At 43.3% G+C, this 12,940-nt stretch overlaps 1 protein-coding gene across 2 annotated transcripts in view; it reads right to left on the bottom strand.

Moving 5' to 3' along the window:
* Window positions 1–12,940, bottom strand: part of TRPM7 (transient receptor potential cation channel subfamily M member 7) — a 130,678-nt gene that overhangs the window by 83,512 nt on the left and 34,226 nt on the right. For both annotated transcript variants that reach the window (XR_012670261.1, XM_048867305.2), the window contains exon 2: window positions 12,685–12,764. Coding sequence is in view for 1 of the 2 variants with exons in the window: in XM_048867305.2 (XP_048723262.2) it covers window positions 12,685–12,764 (80 nt within the window). In the remaining variant the exon portion in view is untranslated. The remainder of the gene's footprint in view (window positions 1–12,684; window positions 12,765–12,940) is intronic.

The following is a 12,940-nucleotide window of genomic DNA, read 5'->3' as shown; positions in this document are numbered from 1 at the left end:
CCGGAGCTTGCACCCCAGACCCCCTCCCCCACCCAAACTCCCTCCCAGAGCCCAACCTCTCACCCCTTCTGCACTCCCTGCCAGAGCCTGCATCCTGCACCCCAATCCCCTGCCCAGGCCCTGAACCCCAGACCTCCCTCCCAGAGCCTTAGGCAGGTGGAGGGTGGAGTTGGAGGGGGGGGGAAAATGGGCTCTGGGCCTTCTGGGCACCACCACCACCATTTCTACAAACCTGCCACCCCTATAAGCAGTTTCTATTCTGCTGCCCTGCAGACAGGTACACAGGCATGCACCCCTCCCCCTTTAAAGCCCCGGAAATTTTTGAAATTTCACTTCCTGTTTGCTCAGCTTGGTCAGCTCACATCACATCTTCCCAACTGACCATGCCAGCTTTTCACAGCAAACGGGTTCCCACGTGGAGTACACTGGAGTTGCTGGATCTGTGGGGAGAGGAGGCTGTGCAGTTGCAGCTCCAATCCAGCTGTAGGAACTTTGACACCTAGAAGCAGATTGCTCGTGGCATGGATGAGAAGGAGCATGAAAGGGACATGCAGTGCCCTACTTAGGAGCTGCAGTGCCCTACTAAGATAAAGAAGCTGAGACAAGCTACCAGAAGGCAAAGGAGGCCAACGTCACTCTGGTGTAGCACCAAAAATATGCTGCTTCTACAAAGAGCTGTATGCTATCCTCAGTGATGACCCCACCTCCAGTGCCAAGAGCCTCGGGGGGGGGGGGGGGGGGGGAGAAGACCACTGAAGGCAGTGCCCAGCAGAGTCAACCCCGAGAACGAAGTGGTGGATGAGCAGGGTGAACTGGAGGAGGATTTGGGACAGGCAACAGGCTTATCTGGTGGTGTGGCAAGCCAGGACCTCTTTCTGACTGCAGAGGGGTCTAGCCAGTGCCAGCAGCAGTCCGGCAATGGTGTGCCTGAAGTAGGAGACGGGAGCTCCAGTACGTACTCATTTTTCTTTGATAATGCATGGTTACATGAGGTAGGTGTGTCCTTTATTTTGTTACATGGTACATGTGACAGAAGGGATCAAAATTACCCCTAGTTACTGTTTGTATCTGCTTCGCATTCCCCTGTGCAGCTACGTAATGGGAGCCCTGTGGAAAAGTTTGTTAATACACACCGAGATCTCCTAAGAATCCTCCATAGAGATCTCTAGGAAACTTTCCTGTAGATACTCTGCAATCCTTTGCCAAAGGTTCCTTGGCAGAACTGCTTTGTTTCTTTCTCCGTTGTAGGAAATTTTGGCAAGCCAATCAGCAATTACTTCTGGAGGAATCAAAGCATCACACAGGCGAGCAGCATATGGTCCCAATCTGAAGTGACACATCTGTAGGAGAGGCACCCTTGCATTTTCAGTTACCCTCAATAGTATGATTTCAGCTTCCTTCGCCGCCCACCTGTGGAAAACGGTGCTAGTATTCAGAATAATGTCCCAGGACCCTTATACTGATCCTCTTCTGAAACCACCCAGACCCTTTATCCTGTCTTGCACCTTCTTCCCCTGGGCCAAACTCACCATGTTTAGTGCTCTGGCCGTGCTGTGTGCTTAACAAGGGAAAGTGAGAAAAAGGTGTATGTAACTTTTATGATTTAAGACTGAGTGCACATACAATAATGACACTGTGTATTGCTTCTTTTGCTTCTGCAGATGTGCCCTTGAGGGTGAACACCTACAAACCAGCGGAGCACCTCCATCAGATAAGGAAGTGAGCAAGGAGGAGTAAGGAGGACATGTTTCGGGAATTGCTGCAATCATCAGATCAGGCCAATAACAAGCACAGAATGTTTAGACAAATGAGAAACTAGAGGCGAGGAGAGAGTCAGGAGTGGGTAATAAAGTTCACGGAGGACCAAACAGAGATCCTGAGGTCCCTGATTGCTCTGCAGGCGGAACACATGAGTGCTCGACTCCCCCTTATTCCTGGGGGAATTCTGCATCACTAAGTGTTTGCAGAATTAATGTCCCCCGCAGATTTCTTTGCTTCCCTGCAGAAGCAAAGGAAAGGCACAAGAGCAGTCATGTACCCCTCTTTGACAGCACAGGCAGGTCGGTTCAGGCACCCGGAGCAGCTGGTAGAAATATAAATGAGATGGGGATGGGCAGCCATGCGTGCGTGCGTGAGAAACTCTGTCCCTCTCGCTTGCTATTGCAGCACACTTGGCATGAAGGGGCAGGGCTTTAGGGTGTTCTGAAGAGGTAGGCTAGGGGCAAGCTCTGTCCCCTCAGGTAGAGCAAAATGTAGCAGCCTGCCTGCTTAGTAATGGTTCCCACTGTCTTTGTGAATTCCCCCAGGAGTATAAAACAGGTGTAAAATTTTTAAGGCTCCTTTACATTGCCAAAGTTATGTAAAGGACACATGGCCTTATAAATGCTATGGTTACTTTAGTGATTAGATAGAACTGGTCTAAATTTTTGGACTGAAAAAATTTTCTACCAAAATGTGCTCCATGAACTGTTTGCAACCTACCTTTCTGCAGATGGTCAGTAGCCAATATAAATTGTGGGTTTGATTCCCCAGCTTCACTTGCCTATGATGTAACACTGAGCATATGATTGCATATATTTGTTGACTAATAACTAGAAATAAAGTATCAAACCTAGCTACATTACTATAAGGCAAGGCAGGTTGGGGATTTCCTCCAATGCTCCCCACTCCCATTCTCCATCCACTGTACCGTAGTTTAAATAAATCACCAAAATAATTGAAACCAGTGTGATATTGTGTTAGTTTGACAAATAAAACGTGGAATTTTGCAGATTTTTAAACTATTGTGCACAGAATTTTTCATTTTTTGGCGCAGAATTCCCCCAGGAATCCTCCTGCAGCCCATACAGAACTGCATTCCTTGCCCTCCCCAAAGACACTCCTCTCGCATTCCTGCCCCGTAGCAGTCCCTTGCAGTGGAGTGCAAGCGGTACATTTTCCATAATGACAGCTAGCCTTTCTGAAGTGAGGATCTCACAGCTGCATGAGAGTACTGTTCACTGTCATGTCCCTTGTAAGAAATATGAATCTGTGTATTGCCTTTAATAAAAAAGGAGTCTTACAAAGACAGTGATTCTTTATTTGTGACCTACACAAGATGGTTGCAACAAAAATTCAAACAGTGACAACTGCCACATTTGCAGACTACAATTAATACTCAGGCAGACATCGTTACAGGGGTCATTCAAGGTGGCAAGTAAACAATGCCTGGCTTAATTCATTACAGAAAGACACATTACTGGGGCTCATTGTCAAAATGCTGCTTCAAAGCCTCCCTGATTCAAATAGCCCCCCATTGTGCCCCTCTAATAACCCTGCTGTCTGGCTGCTCAAAATCAGCCACCTGGCAATCCACCTTAACACTCCCCACCTCGGGAAACTTTTCCCTCTTGGTCTAACCTGCCAAAAAGGCAGTGCCAGCAACCCTTTAATCTTCCAAAGACACATTCTATGGTCATTCTGTACCTGCTGAACTGATTATTGAAGTTCTCCTTGCTGCTGTCAAGGTTTCAGGTGTATGGATTCGTGAACCACAGGAGTAAAGGGTAGGTTGAGTCTCCCAGGATCACTATGGGCATTTCCACATCCTCTATTGGAAAGTCCCTACTTGCAGCTTTCTGTACAGGCCAGGGTTCCTGAGATGCATGTGTCATGCACCTTCCCTGACCACCCTGTGTTGATGTCAGTGACACGACCCTGGTGATCCACCAGCACCTGCAGTAGCATAGAGAAGTAGCCCTTTCTGTTGATGTACTCCCTTGCAAGATGGTCTGGGGCCAAAATTGGGATGTGTGCACCATCTATAGTCCTGCCGCAGTTAGGGAATCCCATTGCCGCAACAGCATCCACTATTTCCTGCACAATGACAGGTTTCAGAGTAACAGCCATGATAGTCTGTATTCGCAAAAAGAAAAGGAGTACTTGTGGCACCTTAGAGACTAACCAATTTATTTGTATTCCTTTTCTTATTTCCTGCACATTGCCCAGAGTCACAGTCTTTCGTAGCAGAAGGCGATTAATGGCCCTGCACACTTGCATCACTGCAACCCCCACGGTGGACTTCCCAACTCCAAATTGATTCGCGACTGACCGGTAGCGGTCTGGAGTTGCCCACTTCCACACAGCAATCACCACTCGCTTTTCCACCATTAGGGAAGCTCTCATTTCTGTGTTCTGGCACCAGAGGGCAGGGGTGAGCTCCACATACATTTCAAAGAAGGTGGCTTTGCACATATGAAAGTTCTGCTGCCACTGCTCACCATCCCACACCTGCATCACAATCTAATCTCACCACTCGCTGCTTGTTTCCCAAGCCCAATCGTGACGGTCCACCTTGTGCAGCTGCTCTGTGAATGCCAAATCAATCTTGAATGATTTCTTTGCATGGCACACAGTAGTGCAGGCAGCACGGATTCCTGTTCAGATTTGCAATTTATGAAATACTGAAGGTCAGCCGTGTTGTGTTCCTAATACTTATCAAAGACTGGTGAGCAGTGCAGGATCCATGCTTTCAGGCAGAGAGGGTGGGCACAAGGTTTACAGGGGCAGTTGAAAACGGTGCAAAACCCAGTCAGAAGCCCTTGGAATTATCAGATGGAAAAAACTGCATCAAAGGGATGGTGATTTCACCCCCATGATGCACTGCAATCCATTCCTAGAACTCTTAACGGGAGGTGGAAGCGATCTGCATAGGGGATATGGACAGTGCACGCTGTCTTTGTCGGTGCTAGGGCACCAACTGCGGACATGCCCTACCGACACAAGGAGCACTGTGTGAAAATGCACAAGCAATGTAACCACAGCGGTTTATGATCATTGACGTAATTTAAGTTGACTTAACTCTGTAGTGTAGACATGGCCTAAATTATATTTTTAGGCCCTGACTCATCAGAGTACTTTAGCACATGCATAGACCTGTTGAAGTTAAATAATGGTCTTTAATCACCATTAACCTGAATGGGATTATTCACACTGTTTCAGGTTAAACCCATGCTTAAATGGTTGGTAAACTGGGCTCTTAAAGTAGGTAGTATGAAGCTTTTATATTTTTCTTCAACTCTTGGGGGGGGGGGGGGGGGAAGAGATAATATGCTGTCTTTTTCATTGATTCTATAGTTTAAATACTGTAGCATCTCTCCCTCAGAGTTGATCCTTCTCATTCCTGTGTCTTGTTGTATTTTTTGTTTTGGGGTGAGGGTCATTTTGCCCTGCATGTGCATAAGGCTAAGCTGGGTCCTAATGAACTTGTACAATGTTCTGTTAATGCAATTAATTAATTGTGAAAAGATGCAGAAATTCTAATTCCACCTGTTAGGATATAGATATTCAGGCCTGTCTGCAAAGGCCTGTACTCTAAGAATTTAGGTGTATTCTTATCACTTGGCTAGTGATAGAGGTATAAAAGAAAGAATCAAAATCACTGTCTGCTGGTGTAAGGGCCTTCTCTTACTGTGACAGTCTGAGGCCCTGTTCTTAGGCTAAGGCCTTTGCCTAAGCAGCAGAGGCAGCCATAAGCTGGGAAGCAAACAGTCACATCCTCACATTCCAAACTAGTCACACTGAAATAAGGTGCTATTCGGCTGTTAGGAACTATCAGGACAGGATTGTATTCCTATCACCTCCAGAGAAAGGGAAGTGCCTAGAAAATGAAAAATGAAACTTAGTTTGATAGCATCCTGTCTGGCAAGAACTCACTTATCAATAGCTGGGATGTGAAATCCTTGCTTCTGTGTTGTCTTGTCATTGTAATTCCCACTTTGCTATTGTTTGTCTGTATAATCTCTGTCTGGTTCTGTGATTGTTCCTGTCTGCTGTATAATTAATTTTGCTGGGTGTAAACTAATTAAGGTGGTGGGATATAATTGGTTACATAATCATGTTACAATATGTTAGGATTGGTTAGTTAAATTTCAGGAAAATGATTGGTTAAGGTATAGCTAAGCAGAACTCAAGTTTTACTATATAATCTGTAGTCAATGAGGAAGTGACTGGGTGTGGGCACGGGCATGTGGGTGTGTGAGATGGGAACAGGGAATGGGAGTAAGAAAATTGCAATCATGTTTTGCTAAAGGGGGAAATGGGAACAGGGAATGGGAGTAAGGAAGTTGGAATCATGTTTGGCTAAGGGTAGGAATGGGAACAGGGACACAGGTGTAAGGCTCTGTGGTGTCAGAGCTGGGAAGGAGGATACTAAGGAAGGAAACTGGAATCATGCTTGCTGGAAGTTCACCCCAATAAACATCGAATTGTTTACACCTTTGGACTTCGGGTATTGTTGCTCTCTGTTCATGCGAGAAGGACCAGGGAAGTAAGTGGGTGAAGGAATAAGCCCCCTAACATCTTGGTGCCGTGACTCGGATGCATCGCATTGGATAGGTGAGTGGCAGCCTGTAAGTCTGCCACAGTCCGCGCAGCTGCTTGGAGGGGGTACCGCGAACTCTCGTGATGGTAGTTGCAGGTTCTGGCAAGCCAGGATAAAGGATTTTTTGGATAAATGGATAAGGGAGAACCAGGGCCCATACCAGGTACAGGGGTCAACCTGGGATGAGATTAAAAAGGAAATGGAGGAAGTGTTAGAGGACCCAGAGGGATGGGGGGTGGCTGAGGAGCCCACCCTCCTTGGTACATGGGTAGTGGAAGAAGGTCCCTGCCCATGGGGACTGAATGCCTTCCAGGGAAAGGAGGCACTTCAGTCTGCTTGTGAGAGGTTTGAAGTAAGGGTAGCATTATGGGAAGCTGCCAGTAATCTTTCAAGTTTGGTGCTGCGTCACCTGGCTGCTGAAGGGTTGTAAATTAGTTAGGGGTAGTTAAAGATGATTTGGGACAAAAGGGTTTAAAGTCAAAAGCAGAGTTAACAGACTACCTTTAGAGACTGGATCTAAGACTTGGTCCTGGGGGAGTGGAGAAAACAAAAAGTTTCAAAGTGCAACCTGCCTTTCCACACTCTTTTGTTTTTCTGAAGTTTTAATGGAGGGTACTTTGGATACTTATCTGAGATGTCAAGAAGGAAGTTTTGTTTAATGATAAAACCCAGTTATATAAATGTAACTGAATGTGCAACTCTGTGCAGTCACATTGGAAGGAAGCTTGGTAATTAAATTATCCAAGGGGGTCAGGTAGAGTGGCTACTACCACCACTATGCTTCTGTCCACAGAAACCTTTACAGCCATTCTGAGGGAAAATGGGCCCTTTTCCCACAGAAATGGTCTATAAGGGACTGCTGCAGGCAGAGAGAGAATCTGATCAAAATTATTTGACTTTTGGGTAATGTAATCAAAATCACTAAAGGATGGAAGGGGTTTCTCTTGGAACTTAACTTGGCTGCTCCTGGTTGTGTCTAGTTGTACAAAATGGAAGTGTAACTGGGGTACAGTTGTGTAAAAAAGAGTAATCACAGTGCAAGTGATGTTAGGCAAAACAGAATTTTGTGTGTGCGCGCACAGGTAAAAGAAAAGGAAAAGGGGAGGAATGATGGGAACACTGAGCCTTGGGATGGCTCTGGGGGATTAGATTGTTGCTTCGGTGGGTGTGCATGAAAACTCTGTGGGCATGGGGGAGGCAGTTATACCTTGTGTAAAATTAATTTGGCTAAAATGATGTTATGGAGGTTAAACTATACGGAAGGAATGTGCATTTTCCCAGGACGTGTGCAGTGTATATTGGAGAAGGGGTAAAAGAAATGCAAATAAAACATGGTACTTCATTAAAATCCTAATAGTGCTCCAAAAGGGGCCACAATAGGTTGTGCTTTCTTTTTCAGATGTGTGTGTGTTTTGGAGCAGGAGATGAAAGTGGAAAGTAATCAGAACTCTGGTGGAAGTAAAATGCTTCCCTTTTAAGACAGTGTCTGAGCTGCTAACAGCTTTGGATCCAGAAGCAAGCTAGTAAGCCTCTGTGTGTAAATGCAAATTACCTAGCTGATGGGCACAAAGGAGCTGCAAACAACAAATACATCTGGTCAGCAAACAAGCTACTAGAAGACTCAGATTATGGCCCTTCAGGAAAGGGAGGTGAAAAAAACAAGTCAAGCCTGAAAATAAGGGGGACAGGTTAACCTTAAGGGGTGTGTGTGTGTGTGTGTACAGTGCTAAAATCTGAAGCTGTGTCTCAGCTATTACCTGAGAATAAACTTAAAGCTTGGTATAGCAGAGAAACTATTGAAAACTTGGTCTGTTGTACAAGAGGGGAAACTGAGGTACACCATCTCATGAATTTCATAAATGACCAGTGAGTGAGGTAATTCACTAGCCTGACTATAGAACAAAATAAGGACAGCCTGGAGGTAATTCTTCTGTTTTTCCTGCAAGTAGCAAGGACATTTGTAAAAGAAAGTGGTATTATTATTAAGCAATAATCTGTCCCCACCAGGGGGGTGGAAATTGTTTTTTTTTGTTTTTCAGACACTCTACAAGCAAGCTGGCACCAGCGGAAAAATAACCCAGAATACCATGGATCTATGTTTTGTGTTGTTTGTCTGTGGTGTTTGTCTTGTTGCTAGCATTGTTGTGCTTTAATGAACAGAAAACCTCATGATGTGGGTGGGGGATGGCTTCAAAAGGCTGACCCTGGGGGAAGATGTGTATGGGAATGCAAAATGCTCAACTAGGAGGCCAGCACCTGTGTAATAGCTACCGTGGTACCTGGAAATGGAATGGCAGCTAAGGTGGCCCCCACAAGCCCTATGGAAATAATGAAAAGGGGAGGAGCTCACTGGGAATTAATGGAGGGGTGTGTAAAACAGTGTAAATCAATAGAAGATGTTTGGATGTGCCCCTCTCCTATGACTATAGAGGAGCCTATGCAAGGGGTGGACAATTGGGTGTACTGTTTATAAGGTGTTTTGCTGGGAATGTACATATTACTGGGGGCACAATTACACCAGCCCATAACCAAACTACACCCATCTACATGCTGCTATATGGACTTTGGTGCACAAATGGATCTGTGAATCTTATTGCTGTGAATAAGCCAGGGCATACTGCCTGATTCCATACCAAGTGGTCAAGCTGGTTTGGACAATATCCCATCTCTCTGTGAACATTCAATGGACTTATGATATGGACAAAAGCAAGCAAAACCTGCAGGGGCAGCTTGTTGCAACTGCCAGCAACTGAACACACAAGATCGTGACCCCGTCGAAGGAGGAGAGGCAGTGTTTTGGGGGAGTCTCGGATGTTGGACCATACTGCAGTGGTCAGGACTCGGTGTTGCTGTGGATTTTGTATTGTTAACTGTACTTGTGTTACGTTGCATAGGGAGATAACCTATAAGAAATGTAATAAGCCCTCCAAACCCTGCAGTGTACTAGACAACCCGGACCCAACCTTCTCAGGCCCACTCTAATGGGAAGTCTGGAACACTAATTGGAATAGGTGTGGTATGCCCGTATGAGAGAAGGTGCAGGGCACTATACTACACAAGGGGCAGTGGGACAAATGGAATATCGACACCTTCCACCTTGATGCCTGGCCCTATCAGGAAATGTGTCGCCATATGTCCTATGCTTTTCCAGGGATACCTGAGCAGGAGGATCCCAAAAGAAAAAGAAAAAAGAGGGGTGGAGTGTTAGGATATAGATATTCAGGCCTGTCTGCAAAGGCCTGTACTCTAAGAATTTAGGTGTATTCTTATCACTTGGCTAGTGATAGAGGTATAAAAGAAAGAATCAAAATCACTGTCTGCTGGTGTAAGGGCCTTCTCTTACTGTGACAGTCTGAGGCCCTGTTCTTAGGCTAAGGCCTTTGCCTAAGCAGCAGAGGCAGCCATAAGCTGGGAAGCAAACAGTCACATCCTCACATTCCAAACTAGTCACACTGAAATAAGGTGCTATTCGGCTGTTAGGAATACAATCCTGTCCTGATAGTTCCTATCACCTCCAGAGAAAGGGAAGTGCCTAGAAAATGAAAAATGAAACTTAGTTTGATAGCATCCTGTCTGGCAAGAACTCACTTATCAATAGCTGGGATGTGAAATCCTCGCTTCTGTGTTGTCTTGTCATTGTAATTCCCACTTTGCTATTGTTTGTCTGTATAATCTCTGTCTGGTTCTGTGATTGTTCCTGTCTGCTGTATAATTAATTTTGCTGGGTGTAAACTAATTAAGGTGGTGGGATATAATTGGTTACATAATCATGTTACAATATGTTAGGATTGGTTAGTTAAATTTCAGGAAAATGATTGGTTAAGGTATAGCTAAGCAGAACTCAAGTTTTACTATATAATCTGTAGTCAATGAGGAAGTGACTGGGTGTGGGTGTGAGTGGAGGTGGGCATGGGCATGTGGGTGTGTGAGATGGGAACAGGGAATGGGAGTAAGAAAATTGCAATCATGTTTTGCTAAAGGGGGAGATGGGAACAGGGAATGGGGGTGAGGAAGTTGGAATCATGTTTGGCTAAGGGTAGGAATGGGAACAGGGACACAGGTGTAAGGCTCTGTGGTGTCAGAGCTGGGAAGGAGGATACTAAGGAAGGAAACTGGAATCATGCTTGCTGGAAGTTCACCCCAATAAACATCGAATTGTTTGCACCTTTGGACTTCGGGTATTGTTGCTCTCTGTTCATGCGAGAAGGACCAGGGAAGTAAGTGGGTGAAGGAATAAGCCCCCTAATACCACCTGTTTCCAAATCTCATTTTAAACATCCTTTCTCCTTTGTCTTTGCCTCTTACTTTCCCCTTCTGCTCCTAACAACCTTACGAATAAATTCTTCAATTAAAAAAAAACAAAAAAACAATTAACTAACCTGTATTATTCAAGTCCATAATAAATTTTGGTATAATTGTACAAAAAAATACTATCTAAAATAAAATTATATTGTAGATTCACATTTTTATAACTATGCTGAGAATAAATTAAAGCATAAAGCAAGCTCTTTAAATTGTAGTTATTTTAGCCTTCTCTGAAGCTACATTAAGTTATAAATCTTCTGGATATTTAATATGAAACTAGATTTCAATAATTGTCAAAATAGGTTTTTAACTATAGATCACAACTTATGCTAAGCAAAATTATTCTGCAAAACATCTAAAGATGTTTATTTTCTCTTCTATATTTGATTCCTTCATGCATATTTCAGGAACTACAGTCAGATAAAATCTAAGGAATGGATTGGCCAAATGTGAAAACTTCATTTGTAGCCTACAAATGGATTAAACTTAAAGAAAGACAAGTGTTGAAAGATTGTTTTGTTCCCTGGGAAATGCTCTGGAAATTTTAACAGCTTCCTAATTACTCTGCTTGCATTTGCAAGTTTTCCATGTGTTTCAATCAGATCGTGCAACTAAATTCTAAAACCTTCTCAGGGTCCTATGGTTTCCAGGAATTTAATGAATCATTTGTGATACATTTCACAGACTAGAGCTCAGGCTTTATTCTGCCTGAAACAAATTCTCAAAAGAAACTAATATTAGTCTGAATTTAGCAAAGCTATACAAGTGTTTTATGTGCAGGACTTGAACTAGCAGTTTTATGGATCTGAAAAGCAGAAGTTTAATTCTAAAAGTCATGTGAACCTGTGTAACACTTAACTTGGGGCTGTAGAGCAGTTAAATTGCATCTAGTATTTCTAATTTTAGCAATTTTTTAAATTGCCATGTAACATGAAGTAACAATAGATTTAATCTCATTTGTGATTGGAGGTGGGTTTTGTTTTTTTTTAAATATATAAGTGTGTGACAGCAAGATGCTACAACATGTATAAATTATATCTGAATGACTTCTAGAGCCAGTGAAATCCACAAACTAACTAGATGCTTGAGAGGTCATATTTCTATGTTGACTGCACATTTTAATTTCACATCATCTTGTTTGGGTATTGTGAAAGACTAAGTTAAAAACAGCATTTAAATTAATTAGTTTTATTACACCCTGTATTGTTTCATATGCCTAAAGTCAGGTCTCTTCTTACTCAACGCTTACTAAGCAAAATACTAATATCATCATACTTAATGCCCTCCATAGCTGTAACCATTTTCAATGCCCTTTCTGACCTTTCCTCCTGTCTTTTCACATTGTTGTTTTTCCCCCCCAGAGGTTTTGAATGATGAGGATGGAGTGGGGGGGGGGGGGGGGGGAAGGCATCACATGCCACATCCTGGTATCAGAATCGAGTTTTCTGAAAACACAACTTTCCTCCACCTTTGAGTCTGTATGGCCCGTGTCAATTTTGGATTTCTCTTGGATTTCTCTCTTTTCTCTTTCCATTGGATTCTTCAACTCCTTCTGCAACACACTCTCACATTTATTTCTCCCCATTTCCTTAATGTCAACTCTTCAGCATGAAAGGAAATGTATTTCTTGCAGGCTCACAGTCTTCTTTCCTCTACCAGTCTCTGTATGAAGTGCATCTTTACAGTGCTTTCTGATCTAAAGAAATGTGCAACAAGAAGCACTCTAGACAGTTATGCCCACTACAGGGACTAGTAGAAAAAGAAAGAGGTGACATACTCAAATGAATAGGCATCTGTGGTATGTTGAGGGACTTTCAATAAAGTCAGAGAAGCCATACAGACACAGTTGCGATGCTTAGGCACTAAGGACTGAACTAAAGGCAGAGAGTTTCATTTTATATAGATAAAAAAATTGAGGTTACATGAATGTTTTAAGAACAGCAGTTACTGTGCCAATCTATTTTATATCAATTTAATTAAGAAGTAGTAAGGAAGCCATGCATAAAATTTCTAGTTACCTGTGAGGGTCCTTTGAACTTGGTATAATATACACACATTCCCTCTTGGTGAAAGTGTTTTCTATCCAGGATTTCTGGGACTGTAAAAATAAGAGTTACACAAGAATTATCATGATATTATAAAATTATCATATAAATCACTGTCAATGTTCTTTAAAAAAAAAGAACTGTATGATATAATACCCAAAAAGTAGGCATTAAAGAAATATAATTCCCCATTTAAATATATTTCTATTTTTCATTGATGAAAGCATAT

Source organism: Caretta caretta, chromosome 10 (assembly GCF_965140235.1).
Source record: "Caretta caretta isolate rCarCar2 chromosome 10, rCarCar1.hap1, whole genome shotgun sequence".
Classification (NCBI taxonomy): domain Eukaryota; kingdom Metazoa; phylum Chordata; order Testudines; family Cheloniidae; genus Caretta; species Caretta caretta.
This window is presented reverse-complemented; position numbering and strand designations above follow the sequence as displayed.